The sequence below is a fragment of the Sus scrofa genome, chromosome 7 (assembly GCF_054392235.1).
Source record: "Sus scrofa isolate SSC_HxYL_T2T_F1_AM1 chromosome 7, Sscrofa_HxYL_maternal_Yorkshire_Landrace_v2.0, whole genome shotgun sequence".
Classification (NCBI taxonomy): domain Eukaryota; kingdom Metazoa; phylum Chordata; class Mammalia; order Artiodactyla; family Suidae; genus Sus; species Sus scrofa.
In genome coordinates this window covers 45,533,596-45,551,129 of record NC_139389.1, presented here as the reverse complement: position 1 = coordinate 45,551,129, position 17,534 = coordinate 45,533,596, and the positions used below count along the sequence as shown (strand labels likewise).

The window sequence follows — 17,534 nt, the reverse complement described above, 5'->3', positions numbered from 1 at the left end:
AGCTCTGCGGGAAGCGAAGCGCCGCCCAGCTCCAACCTCCCCTGGTCGGGTTCCACCTCCAGCTCCCTCTTGGCTTTCGCCCACCCGTCATCATCACTAGTGGTCTCTTGAGTGATCACTTCATTGGCTCAGGAGGAGGATGAGGGGGATGGGGCTGCCCAGCCTGTTGGGGTCGGATAGGGGCTCTCTTAGAGGGGATGCGTAGCTTTGGGGAATGGGGTTCCACAAGAGTCTCCACGAAAAGTGTGCGGGCTGAAAGGAAGCACTCCGAATTTATCATCTCGCCGCCTCTCCCAGCCACGGCCCTGATAACGTTCAGTCTAGGATTTTTATATTGGGGGGGGGAACCTCGCTCTCTTGCCCTACAGTTCACCCTCCCACCAGCCCCTCATTCTCCGGGTTGCGCTACTAGCAAATGGTGCAATGCTTCCTGGAGGTGTCGCTGTCCCCAGCTTGGAGACTTCTGGGGGTCTCCCAGGGCCGGGGAAGCCGCTGGCCTAAGAAAAATCCTTCGGGTTCCGATTCAGAGGAAGAGGAGCAGGTGGGGCAGGGAGCGTCCTCCTTGGGATCAAGAGGAGTCTCCAGGAGGCTCTGCTCTTGCCCTTTGGGTGCCTCCGTTTTGTTCCCAGCTTGACACTCCTGCTCCGGACTGGATCCAAGCATCTCCGTCTGGGTTTCCACACTAGAGTTGTCGCCAGTGGCGAGAAGGGCTGCCCGGGAGATGGACGCAGACTTCCGCAGGTAGCTGTCGGGGTCTTCACCTCTGCCGAGCTCCGCCTCTCCTGTGCCAGGCCGGGTCAGAAACACCCGCCTCAGAGCCTCTAGTCTTCTCTGCAGGATCCGGGCGGCCAGTCCCCGTCGGGGCCCAGCCTCCCGCCCCGCCCCTGGGCCGTGCGCGCCGCCGCCGCAAGTCCTCTCCCGGCTCCCGCCCCACCCCGCCTCCGCCCACCAGAGGGCAGCCGCGGCCCCAGCTCCGGAGCGAGTCCCGAGCCGCAGCCCCAACCGCGGCGCGGGGAGGGTTCGGGAGGCCCTTGGAGCGCTCCGGCCAGGGAGGCGCGGTGAGAGCTGCGGGCCCCGAGGCTCGGGTCTGGGGTGCGGTGGGGACGACGGGGGCGCTACTGGAGGGACGGGACGGCGTGGGACCGGGGTGAGGGTCCCAGCCCGGGAGAACGCCCCCCCTCAGCCCAGCCCAAGCCGCTGCCCCCTTCCCCTTTGATCTATCTGCTCCTTCTCCTCCCTTACCCAGGGACGCCCTGCCTTCCTGGGTTCCAGCCGGCCTCGAGCCGGCATCTGAATAGCGACTCTCAAAGCAGCTGGGGCAGCAGGGGTCACCCCCCGGCAGGGCATAAAGTCCCCCGCCCAAGGGCCCGGCGCAGTCCTGGCAGCAGAAGTGGTTCTCGTGCCAGCGCCGTCCTTCGGCCTCGGTGCAACGCCGGGAGAAGATCAGCTGGGAGAGGGAGAGGGGAACGGCTCATTCATTCATTCACTCATTCATCCATCCGATAACCACGCCTTATGCCCAGTTAACGCTAAGCACGTCTACAGACATTCCCATCTGATCTACTCAGCCACTCTCGGATGCGGGGAGGGCTAATTGGCTTAGCCAGGATCCCCCAGCTAGCAAGTGGCACAGTCTGAAGAAGTACGACCCGGGTCGCCTGGATGCCCAACCCAGGGTTCTGTGCTGCCTCTTGTGCCAACGTTACAGCAGTTCCTCGCAGGAGCAGGCACAGCACTGGGCACCCGGCTTACTGAGATGAACGTCTGTCCAGGAGTCCCTGCTCTGGAGAAATTCTAGTTCAAGAAAATCTGGGGGTCTTTGCTTGTGGTGGGGGAGGGCACAAAGGCAACAATACAACTAGAACTGGCTCCTAGTTCTCTGTACCTTACTATGTGGTACTGGAAGAGGTGTCTCATTACATCCTGAATCGCTGGACCCTGGGCAAAACCCCTCCAGCCCCTCCCCTAGACACTGTACCTGGTCACAAGCCGGGCACCGAGGCCGCAGCAGCTCCGCGTGATGACGGCCGCAGTAGAGATGCCCATCGTGGTAGAAGTAGATGAGGTTTATCAGGGCCTGGCCACAGGCCTGGCAGGCGAAGCAAGCCGGGTGCCAGCAGCACTGCTCTCCTGCCCTGGCTGCGAACACTCCATACTCCCCTGGCCTCAGCGGCTCCCTGCACTGCGGGGCCAGGGTGCTGGGCTGGTCAGAGGCTGCCCCACCCTCCTACCTCCCCTCCTGATTCTTCCATCCCAACCCTAACCTAACTGCAAGCCCACCTCCACTGCAGGCTCCACCAAGAACCCCTAAATTTGGTTTCCCTTTTTCCTAACGATTGCCCAACTGTCAATCCCCACCCCAAACCAGAGTCCCTCCAGCCCCGTCTTCGGAAGTGGGAGGGCAAAGAGAAGGAAGGAGAATACGGGGAGGTGCTACATACCTTTTCACAGGTGCATTCTTCAAGCTTGGGAGGTACCAGGCGGGCCACCCCCTGTCCCAGGGCCTCCCTCCTCCGCCAGGCACAGAAGAGCCTCAGTTCGGCCAGCTCCTCCTCCTCAAGGGTCAGGCAATATCGCTCCTACAGAAACAGGCATCCACTGTGACCTGGGGAGCCCCAGCAGGCAAGACTGAAGTTTGATGGGAGAGAGGAGGTGTAGCCACTGGGTCAAAGGATGGTTGTAAAACCTCAGGGAGGTGCAGGAGGTAAGGGCGCAGGAGGGTGTCGACAAAGAGAGAGGAAGAGAGAACTGGTCATCCCCCACTTCTGACAGCCCCGCAGCACTTAACCCTATCACTCGGCTTCAGGTGATATCATGGCTTCGGGCTCCCAGTGATCTGTAGCTCAGTATCACTTCCCACTGTATTTCCCCTACTTACACCATATGCTCCTGCCTTGCCTCCTCCATAGAACTGTAGGCCTTTAGGCTGGGCACCCCCAGGGCCTCAATAAATACTTAACAACCATGCTCTCCTCATTTGCACATTCCATTCTCGGTTTCAAAAGCTGTTCATGTCCATTTTCCCATTTGCTCTTCAACTAAGCATTGTGGTGGGCAGAGCAGAGGCTATCACACCCATTGTGTAGATGTAAAAGCTCAGGCTTTCAGGCTCCCAACTAGCGGCACAGCTAGGCCTGAAATCCATGGCCCCTGACTTCTGGACCAGACTTCTCCCCACATTAAGTAGAGAGTAGGGAGGCAAGAGAGGGAAGCTGGAGAGAGGGAGAACCCACATCGCTGTCCTGTGGAGGGAGCTGCTGCAGGAGGGTCCGGAGCCCAGGCCAGCTGGGGGTTTGGCTGGTGTCCAGGTCAGGGTGCCCCAAATGCAGAATTTCAGGATCCTAAGGAAACGCAGCAAAAGGAGAGAAGTAGAGCTAGGTTTTACCTCCCTTCCCCTCCCCTTCTTTCCTCCCCTCTTCATGGCCACCTCTTCTCCAATCTGGGACAATTTCCAAACACCTGTCTGTCCCCCTCCCCTCCCATTTGGAGGTTCCTCCTTCAAGATCAAAGGGACAGCTGATCCACTGCCATGTTTGTGGTCCAACTGAGGCAGGCTGGGAAGGGCACACCCCAAAACAGTTTCCTTTTTTTTTTTTTTCGGTCTTTTCGGGGCCGTACCTATGGCATATGGAAGTTCCCAGACCAGGGGCTGAATCAGAACTGCAGCTGCCAGCCTACACTACAGCCACTGCAATGCCAGATCCAGGCCATATCTGCAACCTACACCACAGCTTATGGCAACCCTGGATCCTGAACCCACTGAACAAGGCCAGGGATGGAACCCACATCCTCATGGATACTAGTCAGGTTCATTACCACTGAGCCATAGCAGGAACTCTATTTCCCCTTCTCATGCTCAAAATCATAATGCCTTCATTCTTCTGCTTTGATCAACACAGACCCCTCTAGGAGAAGTCACATATTCATGGGAGGAAGTTTAAAGATATTGAACCCCTGTGTCCCGAGGGCGTTACAGGGACAGGAATTCCTGCAAAGAGAAAGGGCTGCCAGAAGCTGGCACAAAGGCTACCTCTCACCTGGTTAAATGGGAGGAGGTGCAAAGGATGGAGGGGATGCTGGTCTCAGAGGGAAGGGCAGGACTCCTACCACCTGAGCAGAGGCCTCCTCAGGGTCCTCCTCTGGCCTCTGGCCTGGGTTGCTGTCTGGGTTGACTGGTGGATTTGGCTCCAGAGGGGTAGGCCTCTCTCCTGGGTGTGGCCAGCCAGAGTTCAGCAGTGACATTGATGGCAAAATCTGAACAGAAAAAAAAGAGGCACCTCCTCTTCATTGGGCCACGACAACATGCTAGGCAAGCAAAGTGCTTTGCAAGCTTTATCTCCTTCAGTCTTCCCAACGACCATGTGAATTAGGTGGTTTTCTTGTCACCATTTTACTGATGGACCAAGGGCGGCTTGGAAAGCATAAGTGGTCTGCCCAAGGTCACACAGCTAGTAAATGACAGAGCCAGATCTCAAGGCCAAGTCTTTCAGTTCTTGAGTTTCTGCACCTCGAACTCTGTCTGGGGTCTCCCGAGATTGGGATGGAGGAAAGAGGAGGCCCACAGAGGAAGGAGGGGGCATTCTGGCTTTTTGGTGAGCCTTTGGGTAGACCGGCCCCTGTTCCCCACCTCCCCAGCCATAACGCTCACCACCCCTCACTGCGTGCTCAGGGGTGAGCCCACTTCCTCACCATCCCCTGCACCAGCCGTCTTGCCAGACATAGGCTTGGGCCAGGAGAAGGACCACTTCACCGGGAGACCCTGCTCAGCTTCTCCAGCCCATACCAGCTTTCCTCCCCTGAGCTCCAGAAATAAGCACAGTGGGGGCCCCAAGATTTAACAACTAATGTTTCTCTTTGCTCGCTGGGCTCTCTCAGCGCCTCGTCTAGTCTATGTGCTCCTCGAGAACAGAGGAAAATCTTGCACTTCCATCTTCGATCTCTAGTGGCCCTTTCGTTGAGTAATTCTAAGAGCATCTCTTCAGGCCTCCTCTGGGTAAGCCCTGGTATGGCCACAGGATCTTGAGGATGGGAGGTGAAGTACAAAAGGGATGGTCCCTGCCCTCAAGGTGCTTAGTCTACTGGGTAAGACAGAGATGAAACCAGGCAGGATGGGGCCAGGGTTCTGGGCAGATAGACACAGCACCCTAGGAAGGAAAATAACGAAAGCAAGCTTTTCTAGAATGTTTACTCTGTGCCAGGGACTATCCTAGCATGTTACATAATACAATCCATCTTCACAACAATTGTATGAGGTAGTTTCTATGATCCCACATTACGGTTGAAACAAACTGAGGTTACTTAACTTGCCCAAAGTCGCATTAGAAGGCTAAGGGAAGCTTTAGAGGAGGAGGTTACCTTCGAGAGCAGGGATGGATTCTGCCAGCAGCTGGGCACAGAAGGGCATCACCCTGGCCCCTGTAAGACCCAGCTTTGGGGCTGGGAACAGGGCTTGGACTGAAACAATTATACGGCTTCCCAGACCTGAGCTCCCACCCTCTGCTATCCTTCCCTGCTTCCTGGCTCCGCACCCATCTGCTTCCTGCCCGTTCTGTCCCCCAGCTCAGGTTTCCTGTGGAAAGCAGCCAGGATGGGCTGCTCACACTCGGGGCCAGGAGTAGCCACTTCCTCAAGCAGCACTACCCGCTGGGGAGGGGGTGATCACAGGAAGGGGGCGCTTCCGGGGCCCCAAAGGAGACTTGCACCCTCCCTTCCAAGTTAATTCTTGTTTGCATGAAATCGTCCCACACAGAGACAATGCTCAAAAATCAGTCCTTGCCCCTGACCCTTCATCCCCTCGGCCCAGGACCACATAACATCACCTCTACTTAGCAGGGGGCCCCACCTTACCCCCACCTTACTAACATGCTGGATCCTTCGAGAATTTCCTCCTCCCCTCCCCCACACAAGGGACTGAATACTTTCTCCTGCCCCCGCGCAAGTGTACCCGGGCTCAGGAGTTCGACCTTCCCAACCCACCCCTGAAGGGCTAAGTCTAGGGATTGGGGGTCGCGGGTGGGAAGGTTTCCCAGGACAGTGAGAGGAAGACAGGGAAGAGAAGTGTCAGGTTCCGCCAAGTGCCCTCTCGACAGATCCCCAAAGTTTTTTCTTGGGCTTCGCGGGGCCCACCTTCGAAGCGGGGCGCAGTGTTGTCCTGGAGTCAGCGGGGGTCCCAGTGTGTCTGCTCGGAGTTTAAGAGAAGGAACGGGACTCTGCTGGGGTCTCACCCTCGCTACGCGCCGGTGTCCGGGCCGCTCTGGACTGGACAGACCCCGCCGTCGGGCCCCTCAGCCGGTCCCCACCCCGAGGCCCCAGCGCCGGCCTCTGCCCGCCCGCGGAGAGCGGCCCTTCCTCTCCCACGCCCCCCTCCGCTCGCGGGCCCTGCCCAGGGGCTGGTAGAGCCCGGCGGCTCTGGGAGGGGCCTAGGCCGGGAGGGGCCTAGAGCTGCAGACTGAAGGAAAGCATTTGTAGGGCTCTCGGGTGGAAAGTGAGCAGGCTTCACTGCCGCCATGCCCATGGGATTAGCGCTGGAATCGCTTCCCTGCAGATGCTGAGCAGACACCGGGAGTCACCGTTTAGCCGGGTCCTCAAGCACTTGCGGAACGCAACGCCCTTCGGAACCTGCAGGTCCCCCCGCCAAGACTCTCCTTCTGGTGTCCTAGTCCCGCCTCTGTCTGTGTGTCCCACCCCCATCTAGATCCCTCCCCCTTGTCCCAGCTCCTTTCCGGGTCCCTGGTCCTGACCTCCTCCTTTCCATCCCTTTAGGCTCCCCCCCACTGTCCCCCCCCGCGCGCCTCCCGCCAGTCTAGCGATCCTGGGAGTGGAAATCTTTGGTCCCACTTCTGGACCCCCTCAGCCCCGCCCCTATCCCCGCCCCCGCCCCAGGCTCCGCCCCGCCCCTGCCAGGCTCTCTCAGCCTCTGGCCCGGAGCGCCCTCTGGCGTCTGCGCATGCTCCTTGCTCCCGACTGCAAAGTCCTCCAAAGAGACCTTCTAGGCTGCGCGCCGGTCGCCCCCAATCGGGTCCGCCCGCCCGCAGCGTCTCGTTGGTGCTGCCGGTGACCTCCGACCCCGCGGCTGCGGGGCGGGGAGGCCTCAGCTCCGGGCGGGCGGCGGCTGTCTGCAGCGGGACCCGGGAGCGGGGCCCGGCGCCGCCCGGGCCGCGGGGCGATGTGAGTCGGGGCGCGGCGGGGCGGGGACAAGGCGGCTCCACCGAGGCCGCGCCGCGCCGCACCGCAGTCTCCGCTCCCTCCCGAGGAAGCCCCTGGCGGGCGGGCGGTGGAGCCCGGGCTGGGGGGCGGGGATCTAGGGACGACGCGCGGCCCCGACCTCCCCTATTCCTTCTCGGGATCTAGAAATTCCCCTGTCAACCCTGTCACCTAAATCTGCCTCTAATCCCCCGGATCCACCCCACCCCCACCCTCTGGATACACCTTCGCGTGTCCTGGACCTTCAGAACCCCCTCACTCCTGCGAATTCCCCTGGTATGCCCACAGAAACCACCATTCTCTCCTGGATACCACCAGATGTTTCCACCGCCCTGAAATTCCTGAGTCTTCATATTCCCTCATTCTCCTTGCACTGTGCTCAAATCCAAAAAAATTTGCCCACGTTTCCCCAATCCCTCTCATACATTTTGAATCCCCAATAACCTCATACTCCCACCCCCAATCCACCCCATCTCAGACCAGAGCCGTCTCCTGCCTCTCCACCCCATGTAGCCCCCCCCATTGGGCTGTCATGCTATATCCTGGTATCTTAAAGAGAATTGAAGGGGACAGGAAAAGGTGCAGCGCCCTCCCCCATCTTGCACCCTGCAGCTCCTGGTTTCACCCCCAGACTCCCTCTTGGTGGCTCAAGCCTCAATATTTACCCAGCTGCCTGTTCTAGTCCTTGCACACCTTCCTCATCCTGCTGCCCCCCTCCAGGAAGTAAGCCAAACCAAGAGGGTGGGAGCCCTTTTACCTGGGAAGTTGTCCAAGGATGCCGAGCAACAAAGGGTCCTGGGAAATGACATTGCTTTTCTAGAGCAGGAGGGTGGGATTTCAGGGATTTCCTGGGTCCTGGCTTGTCAACTAGTCCACCTAGGGCTCAGATTACTGAAGTTTTGGTTGGTTGGCAGCATTTATGTTAAATTTCCAGCCTTTCAGAACTTGGAGAACAGAAAAATCTATCAAGCGTCCGAATGTGAGATCGTAGGAGCTTGTCCTGGAAGAGGAAAATGTTGATTTTAGTGATGTTTGTCCTCCCTACTAACCTCTAGAGGTTATTGAAGCTAGAAGCTCTGCAGCTGACAGCTGTTTCCCTTCAAAACTCAGGCCTTGGGGTGGGAGTTGGGGGAGTGGAGGATCAACCTGGCAGACTCCCAGATATAAGTTAGCAACAGAAAAGACGGGACTATTGGGTTCCTGACTCTTAAGCCATTGCTTTTCCAGTATATCTTAGTGTCCTTTTGAGAAAGCTCTCTGCAGAGTTCAAGTTCTCTGCAAAGGTAAGGTGGTGATCTTGGTTGTAATAGGATTCAGATGGACATGTGACTTAAAAATGCCCTGGGCTGCCTTAGACTCACTGATGCCAGAGGGGGCCTCTCAGGGTCTATGGGGCTTGGAGTTCATGGTCCCTTTGCCTTTGATCTCATGTTCGTCCTAGATGTTTCTATTTCTTTTTTTTTTTCTTTTTTCTTTTGTCCTTTTTGCCATTTCTTGGGCCACTCCCGCTGCATATGGAGGTTCCCAGGCTAGGGGTCGAATCAGAGCTGTAGCCGCCGGCCTACACCAGAGCCACAGCAACATGGGATCCGAGTCACATCTGCAACCTACACTACAGCTCACGGCAAAGCTGGATCCTTAACTCACTGAGTGAAGCCAGGGATGGAACCCGCAACCTCATGGTTCCTAGTCGGATTTGTTAACCACTGAGCCATGACGGGAACTCCAATAGATGTTTCTATTTCATTAGGACGTGCAACAGATATCCAGGTGGGGTGAACTGAGAGCAAGTCATTTTCATTAACAATTGGGGGTGAAGATGGAAGGTTTCTGCTAACCTGTGGTCTCTGTCTCCTATGCTAGGTGAGCCCCAGGGAGATCCAGGTGACTTCTCTGCAGACGGCTTGTCATGACGCCCCACCAAGAAAGGGGGGAATAAAGTGGGGGTCCTTCCCCATGCCCCTCCCATGGTCGGCTCCCCGATGGCCTGGGTGAGGTGAGAGCTGTGTATAGGAGCCACTTTTCTGGAGCTTCCCAACTTGGGAGAAATGGAGGGTGCGGGTCAGGATCGTTCAAGGCTTTACACATTCAGGGGGAGTGCCAGAAGGCCATCTAATCCTACCAATTGATTTCTTGCTGCCGTTTGCCACCCCATAACTTGTTTGGGATTGGCCCATGCATTCGCTTGCTCCCTTAGGTCACTGTAGCCTGGTGGTCTCCCCTCCATCCTGGGCACAGGTCTGACTGTTGTGACGTCTAATCCAAGCGCCTTAATCAGGGAGGGAAAAGCCAAACAGTAAGGCTTCTCGTCTCCACTTTGGCCAAAGGAGAGCAAACCCAGCATTTAATTTTTTAACGAAGAAATGCCTACTCAAGGTTTTAATTGTTTGATCTTCTGAATGTATCTCTCTTTTGGTTTTCTCTTTTTTTTTTTTTTTTTTTTTTTAGGGGCACACCTACGGCATATGGAAGTTCCCAGGCCAGGGGTCAAATCAAAGCTGCAGCTGTTGGCCTACAGCCACAGCCACAGCAATGCGGGATCCGAGTCACATCTGTGACCTACACCACAGTTCACAGCAGTGCCAGATCCTGAAGACACTGAGTGAGGCCAGGGACCAAACCCGCAACCTCATGGTTCCTAGTCGGATTCATTTCTGCTGCGCCACGATAGGAATTCCTTGAATGTATCTCTTGACCATAATGTAATATCGCATTTGAAAAGAATATCATGAAGATAAATTTGAGGGAGTTCCCTAGTGCCTCAGGGATTAAGGATCAGCATTTTCACTACTGTGGCTTGTGTTTGATCCCTGGCCCCCAGGAACTTCCATGTGCTGTAGGCATGTCAAAAAAAAAAAAAAAAAAAAAAAAAAGATACATTTGAGGTGGATATTGGGATGGTGGGGAGGGAGGAAAAGAGAGGATTTAGATGTCGTAGGAGGAGTGAGGTGGATGAGGCGGGACAAGGAGAAGGATCCAGGCCAAAGAGTCTGGGGCTCCCAAGTTACAGTTTCTCTGCTGAATCTGGATGAGGGGCCCGGGCTGGTACCCAGCTCATGACACAGATCACTTCCTCTGTGTCCCTACTTGTAGCCTTGCTTTTCCTGCTGCCCAGGCTGCCCTTCCCTATGGTTACACCAGTCAGAATCCTCCCTAAAAGTCCAGATCAAATGTTACCCCTGAGAAGCGCTCTCCATCCCCGTCAGCATTAATCCTTAACATGCCCTAACCTAAATTAATGTTTGCCCAGTGTGTGTGTCTAGCCCTGGATTTCCAGTGTAAATTCCCTTATTTTTTTTCTTTTCTTTTTTTTTTTTTTTTTTTTGTCTTTTTGCCTTTTCTAGGGCTGCTTCCCTTGGCATATGGAGGTTCCCAGGCTAGTGGTCTAATCGGAGCTATAGCCACTGACCTACACCAGGCCCACAGCAACATGGAATCTGAGCCACGTCTGCGACCTACACCACAGCTCACGGCAACACCGGATCCCTAACCCTCTGAGCAAGGCCAGGGACCGAACCCGAAACCTCATGGTTCCTAGTCGGATTCGTTAACCACTGTGCCACGATGGGAACTCCAAGAGTGTGAATTCTTTGAGGGAGGGATGGTGAGTCTTGGAGAGAGTAGGTCAGCTCCGCGAGGTGCTTCTGCCAGAGTTCCCCAGAGCAGGGCTTTTTGGAGCTCACCTTGACGACCTTCCTGTCCCTCGTGTTCTTCCCTAGGGCGGGCCGGCTGCTCTGACACCATGGGGAGCTGCTGCAGCTGCCTGAACAGAGACAGCGTCCCAGACAACCACCCCACCAAGTTCAAGGTACCTCAAGCCCCCTCCTCTCCTGTGTTCCCAGGATGGCCTCCTGGGCTTGGGAGGCCCAAGCTGTCCGGTTGCCTCAGCCTCCCTGCAGGAGGTGAAAGGAGGGGTTGAGGTTGTGAGCTCATGAAGACTTAAACTAAGGACCTCTGAGGAAGCCTGAGTTTAAGGGGCTCAGGCCATTGCCATTTTGGCAGCTCCTGGTATTACCAAGCATGAAGACATGCCATAATAGAGTAGCAGAAGCTGTGTTTTTAGAATGCTCACCCCTGTCAGTGTGTCTTTGTAACTTTGCATTAGTATTCTTCTGGAAAAAAACCACCAAAGTCTATATTTGTGAATTAACATATGTCAAATGTTTAAAACCGTGCAGAACACATGGTAAGCTCTATTAGTGTTGGCTTTTGCTTTGGGAAGCTAAGGCCAGGCCCAGTGGACCCTTGCACCCTCGGCCCCTCCCACCTCCTGTAGGGGGCGCCCCCTCCCTCCTCACTCCTGCATCTGGAGGCCCAGATTTCCCCTGCTCACCAGAAGAGGGAGCCCTCAGCAAAGTCTTCCACTTCGGGAGGTGATGCCTTTATGTTTGTTGCTCCTTGGGTTTGACTCTCCTAGAGTCTTAAGAGTGTGAACTTGCCATTGAACCTCTTCTCCCATTGACCTCTCATCCTGGGCTACTAGCCATGGACTATTTGGGGTCATTTATCTGTGGGAGGTCTCACCATCTGACTTTGGGGTGGGAAACTAACCACCCCTCCCCTTGCTGCCCAAATGACAGAACTAGGGCCTAAACTGTTGTGGGTCAGTGGCACTGCTTCATCCGTGTCCCAGGAATCCTGTGGTATTCCCAATGGCTCACAGTCCTGGACACACGCTTGTTAGACTTCTTCATTGACCCTTGTGTCCCCTGTCCCTGCCAGGTGACGAACGTGGATGATGAAGGGGTGGAACTGGGCTCCGGGGTGATGGAGCTGACGCAGAGCGAGCTGGTGCTGCACCTGCATCGGCGCGAGGCTGTCCGCTGGCCTTACCTCTGCCTGCGGCGCTATGGCTACGACTCCAACCTCTTCTCTTTTGAGAGTGGCCGCCGGTGTCAGACAGGCCAGGGTGAGTACCAGCCCCTGTCCCATGCTGGGATGGGGACTGGGCACCTGGGACAGGTACTGGAGCTGGACGTCACAGCTTGAGGGACGGGGGTGAAGTCTGTTGACTTGGCAGGTGGCGTCCGGAGAAAGGAAGGGTCATGGTCAAGAGCACGCAGAACTAAGTGGACTCCCAGGCCAGTGCTTTTCTCTCTTCAGTCATTGCAGCTCTGGCCTGGGTGGCTTTGTGGGATCACTTGTGGCACAGGCCACGGGAAGGTGGCAGTGCTCCCAGGCCAGGGCCTGCCTGGGAAAGCAAACCATTCCTCCTCCCTCTGTTACTCCAATTTCAGGGTCCTTGGTGTCCCCTAAGTAGGACCAGAATTTCTTCTGAGCCCCCAAGTCCTAGTCCTTGGATCCTGTGTCTAATGAAAGGTCAGGCAGGACCTCTGGCTGCCTTGTGGACGTGTGGCGTGGGACTGACAGATTTGGGAGGCAGGACTCTCGGGTCCCTATGGACCAAGTAACCCTCAGCAGGTTAATCTTTGTCTCCGGTCACCTGTGGGCAGCAGAGTGTGACATGTTCTGACCTCCTCCCCTTTCTCCTTGCAGCCAGAGGTCAGGGAGAGGGGGCTTGTTCCATGAAGTCAAGGCTGGGGCCAGCCATGGCTCTTTGAAGGGGTGGCCAGGTCTGGGCTGATCGATGAGGACCCAGACCCCAGTTCTGCAGAAGGAACCCCGCACGGGATCGTGTTCAGTGCAGTGCAGGGTTGTGTGACTGCAGGGGTGGGATCAGCGAGCTCCTCTGATAAGGTGGCCAGCCCAGCAGTGCAGCTCTGCGGTTGTGCTGGCAGGGGCAGCCTTCCCCTCCGTGCGTCTCACCCTTGGAACTCGTGCAGCAGAAGGCAGTTAACGCTGGCTGAGCATAGAGAGGCGAGGAAGGGGCCAGCCTGCTTCTGGTGGTGTTTAGTTCACACTGGGGAATCCCAACACAGGTTTCTCCTAAAACTTCAGGGTTTCTCAGCCTTTTTTAAGCCCTTGACATATGTTGGAATGAGATAGGTGGAAAAGAATGAGGGAATAGGCCTTTTTCTTCCCCTCCCCTCCATGCCTGCAGACCTCATACCCCAGCCTGGGTTGCCCAGGTTTGGATCTATGCACCTGCACATCCCAAGTAGCCTCCCCAAGTCCCGGACCCTACAGTTGCAGAGGGGTGCAGAATCCCAGGCCTGCCCAGCACTCCAAGGGCCTCTTTGGATCCCCTGAGTCTCGAGTGCTCAGCCCAGTCCTGCTGGGCCAGGACTGTGGGTTTGAGGGGCTGTGAAGCCAGCTGCATTGAGGAGCCAAATGGTAGCCTTGCCTTGTTTGTCCTTCAGCTCGTCGGCCTGTCCTTTCTTTCTGCACCAGAGTTCAAGCTCCATGTGGCCAGGGGCCTACACACAGCTGTCAGTTACTCTCTGGCCGGGCACTGGGCTAAGTATGCGGTGAACAAGCAGCAAGCAGGACAGAGGCCCCTGCCCTCAAAGAGCTTAGTGGCCGTTGGGCATAGAGCTAAGGACTGGCGCCCGGGTGGAGCTCATTTTTCTGGGGGAGCAAGGGTGGCAGGCAGAGGAATACGGGGCAGCGTGAGGTGGCGTGGTCACTCATCTAACGCTGTCCTTTCCACTTTGGTTTTTACTTCTCTTCCCCCTGTGCACACATTTCCTTATGAAAGGGCTTTAACCTCAGAGTTCCCTTTATGGCTCAGTGGTTTATGAACCAGACTAGTATCCTGCCAGGGGACGCAGGTTCGATCCCTGGCCTCACTCGGTGGGTTAAGGATCCAGCATTACTGTGAGCTGTGGTGTGGTTTACAGATGCAGCCTGGATCTGGCGTTACTGTGGCTGTGGTATAGGCCAGCGGCTATAGCTCTGATTTGACCCCTAGCCTGGGAACCCCCATATGCCGCTGGTGTGGCCCTAAATAGACAAAAACAAAACAAAAAAAAGGTTTAACCTCAACAGACTATAGCTGAAGTATTAGATTTTAAGCTGATAGTAATGGGTGGTGTGTGTTCAGGTGGGAGCAGGGGCCTTGGACCAGTTCCTGCCGAGGCTTTTGGATTTTGGAGGGTGTTGGGGAGAGCGCTTGGGATGAGGTCTTCTCCCACCCCCCTGAAGCCTGGGGCTGGGTGTCAGGGACATTTCCTGAGCTTTGTGCATCTGTTCAGCCTCTCTGGTCCTTCCCTGTAGGACACAGGGTCAGTGGGGCTTCATTTCTTCCTCTCTTTCTTTAGGGATATTTGCATTCAAGTGCTCCCGGGCCGAGGAAATCTTCAACCTCCTCCAGGATCTGATGCAGTGCAACAGCATCAATGTGATGGAAGAGCCGGTCATCATCACCCGCAACAGCCACCCGGCTGAGCTTGACCTCCCTCGGGCCCCCCAGCCTCCCAGTGGTAAGGAGCTCCCCTGGCCCTTGGCACCCCAGTGCACATGCACGCACACGCACACGCACACACATGCAAGCATGGGCCCAGGAAGCACCAAGTCTTGGAGGCATGAGTCAGGCAGGCAGGTGGGGGGATGGCTGGGTGAGCCGGGCTTCCAGGACCACCGTCCATCAACAGAAAATTCCTGGGGATGGATAAGTCCTGGCCTGGGCCAATCAGCTGACTCAGGCTGAGGCTGGGAAGTCCAGGGCCTCGTATTGACGGATGGTTGGGACGCCGACGGGAAGACATTGGGTTTCCGTGGAAACGGCAATCTGGAGCTGTTTTGTTTCCTTCCTTCTGTCTACTGGGTCATACCATATACCTTTCCTGACGGCTGGAGCAGGCCTCTCTGGCTGTGACTGTTTTCTGGAGCGGTCCCCACGGTTTCTGCCTATTCATTCACTCAGTCTACACTGAGTGCCTGCTCCACGTCCTGCGCTCCATCGGCTCGCCAGTGGGGAGCAGGAGAAATAGAGATATAGTCTTTGATCTTGAGGAGCCTCCTCAAAGCTCACTGGCAGAGCGGGAATGAAGTGGAGGGTCAGTCTAGCCGCAGCAAGTGCCTTGAGTGGTTCAGAAAGGCTGTGATGGGGGAAGTGGGCTTCCAGCTGAGCTTCGAGGGGAAGGGCAAGGTTTGAAGAACAACACGAGATAAAGCTAGTTGGGGACTGCCAGTTCAGCGGGGCCAATCCCCTTGGGGGCCTGGGAGTGTCTCCCTCCACTGGGAGGAGTCCCAGGATGCCACACCCACAGTTGCAGGTAGCTGGGGGGTGCTTTAAGGATCTGTTGTCTCCTGTGTGCCCAGCTCTAGGCTACACGGTCTCTAGCTTCTCCAATGGCTTCCCTGGCTGCCCGGGAGAGGGTCCGAGATTCTCAGCACCCCGACGCCCCTCGACCAGCAGCCTGCGACACCCCTCACTTGGGGAAGAGTCCACCCATGCCCTCATTGCCCCTGATGAGCAGGTGAGCCAGTGGGTGGCTGCCCAGTGTCTTTCTGTGGGTCTGGGTGAGGGTGGGGGTGAGGAAACATGGCACCTCCTCCCGGGGAGGATCATGGGAGGAAGGGAAGCTGATCCCAAGAAAGGGAGGCAGCCCTGGACAGTTTGGAGGACAAGGAAGAGGAGGAAACTGCAGCTCTGAAGTGGGCTTCTCTGCTCTCATCCTGGCCCCTCTTCTCTCCTTCCTTCCTGCCCTGGGACCTTCCTGTCCCCCAGTCCCACACCTACGTCAACACGCCCACCGGGGAGGATGAGCACCGCAGGAGCCGGCACTGCCTGCAGCCCCTGCCCGAGGGCCAGGCGCCCCTCGCCCCGCAGGCTCGGGCCTCCGACCAGCGGGCCCCGCAGGTGTTCCTGCAGCCAGGCCAGGTGAAGTTCGTGTTGGGCCCCACCCCGGCTCGGCGGCAGGTGACCAAGTGCCAAGGCCTCTGCCCGGGGCTGCAGGACGCCCCCCCCAACAACAACAACAACGAAGGCCCTTCCGAGTGCCCGGCCCAGCCCAGGTGCACCTACGAGAACATCAGCGCTGGGCTGCGGCCCGGGGCCGGCTGGAGACTGAGCCCGGAGGAGCCGGGCTGGAACGGCCTCGCCCACCGCCGGGCCGCGCTGCTGCACTACGAGAACCTGCCCTCCCTGCCGCCCGTGTGGGAGAGCCAGGCCCAGCCGCTGGGGGAGGAGGCAGCGGAGGACGGGGACTCGAGGGACGGGCTCACGCCCTCCTCCAACGGCTTCCCCGAAGGCGAGGAGGACGAGACCCCGCTGCAGAAGCCCACCAGCACCCGGGCTGCCCTCCGCAGCCACGGCAGCTTCCCTGTGCCGCTGACCCGCCGCCGAGGCTCCCCAAGGGTCTTCAACTTCGATTTCCGCCGGCCGGGCCCCGAGCCCCCGAGGCAGCTCAACTACATCCAGGTGGAGCTGAAGGGCTGGGGAGGAGACCGGCCCAAGGGGCCCCAGAACCCCTCGGCCCCGCGAGCCCCTGTGCCCATCACCCACCCTGCCCGCAGCTCAGACTCCTACGCCGTGATCGACCTCAAAAAGACCGTGGCCATGTCCAACCTGCAGAGGGCTCTGCCCCGCGACGACGGCACCGCCAGGAAAACCCGGCACAACAGCACCGACCTGCCTCTGTAGGGACCCCCACCGCCCGCCGCTGCCGCCACCATCGCTGCCGGCCTCCGCCTCCGCTCATGCCCCGAGCCCCCGCGCCCAGGGCTCAGGGTTGCTTCGCAGAAGGGCACTGAGGTGGGACCAGATGCTTCCCCGCACTGGCCGGAGTCCCCAAAGATGACAGCCACTGAGTCTCCCCGTCTCCAGGCTGGAGACAGAAGGGGGTGCCCAGGTGAGGAGGGAGCCATGACTGAACTGCGAAGGGTCCCGTGATTGCATTTAGCGCCCTCCCGGTTAGGTCCATATGTCTCGTCTGTTGTCTGTGTGTTTTTTTTGGTTGAAATTTGGAAACATTTTGTACCTGTTGATTTTATTTATCAGTTTATTTTTCTATTTATTGTTTTAAATGTAATTTAACATATTTATTATTAATAGAATTATTTTTAAATTCTGACTTGGTGGATGATGTCAGATTCCTGGGCTTTTCTGGCAGGGTGCTGTGGCGGGTGGGAGTCGGGAAGCCTAACAGAGCTAGGGGCTTCATTCTGGGAAATTTGGGGTGATTATGGTTTTTGTGACAAGTTGCGACCATTTCTTTTTCTCCTCCAAGAAGCTCTGGCCCAGAACTGAACATTTCTAGGGATGGTTTGCTCCATCAAAGTGACATGACAGGACAGTTTGAGTCCTAGATGCAGAAAGGAGATCTCTAAGGAAAACTACCCTGATGAGATTAAAACCCTGACCCTCTGAGGTTTGGCAAAGGGTAGGGAGAAGTTTTGTTGTGGTGGTGGGGGGGGGCGCTACCCCCTTCCCCCATTCGCCTTCTCTGGAATCCCTCACTGATGCTCCCTTATGCCACCAGGTAAGT

General features: G+C 57.0%; 2 protein-coding genes across 8 annotated transcripts; one reads left to right on the top strand and one right to left on the bottom strand.

The window, feature by feature from the left end:
- Positions 1 to 246: 246 nt before the first annotated feature.
- On the bottom strand, positions 247 to 8,206 carry PRICKLE4 (prickle planar cell polarity protein 4). Of its 7 annotated transcripts, none has more exons than XM_084968086.1 (8): positions 6,986 to 7,169; positions 6,127 to 6,178; positions 4,108 to 4,254; positions 3,234 to 3,341; positions 2,442 to 2,579; positions 1,979 to 2,182; positions 1,243 to 1,447; positions 247 to 782 (listed from the first exon to the last, which is right to left on the bottom strand). In XM_084968086.1, the coding sequence occupies exons 3-8, from the start codon at positions 4,240 to 4,242 to the stop codon at positions 409 to 411; spliced, it is 1,164 nt and encodes a 387-aa protein (XP_084824212.1). In that variant the 5' UTR covers positions 4,243 to 4,254; positions 6,127 to 6,178; positions 6,986 to 7,169; the 3' UTR covers positions 247 to 408. The 7 variants fall into 7 exon arrangements, with proteins under 7 accessions (XP_084824212.1, XP_084824213.1, XP_084824215.1 ...); XM_084968087.1 differs by lacking the exon at positions 6,986 to 7,169 and adding an exon at positions 6,570 to 6,680; XM_084968089.1 differs by lacking the exons at positions 6,127 to 6,178; positions 6,986 to 7,169 and adding an exon at positions 7,961 to 8,206.
- Positions 7,084 to 17,120, top strand: FRS3 (fibroblast growth factor receptor substrate 3). The gene is made up of 7 exons (XM_005665964.4): positions 7,084 to 7,167; positions 9,067 to 9,199; positions 10,923 to 11,011; positions 11,926 to 12,112; positions 14,364 to 14,525; positions 15,367 to 15,524; positions 15,776 to 17,120. The coding sequence occupies exons 3-7, from the start codon at positions 10,946 to 10,948 to the stop codon at positions 16,688 to 16,690; spliced, it is 1,488 nt and encodes a 495-aa protein (XP_005666021.1). The 5' UTR covers positions 7,084 to 7,167; positions 9,067 to 9,199; positions 10,923 to 10,945; the 3' UTR covers positions 16,691 to 17,120.
- Positions 17,121 to 17,534: the final 414 nt, after the last annotated feature.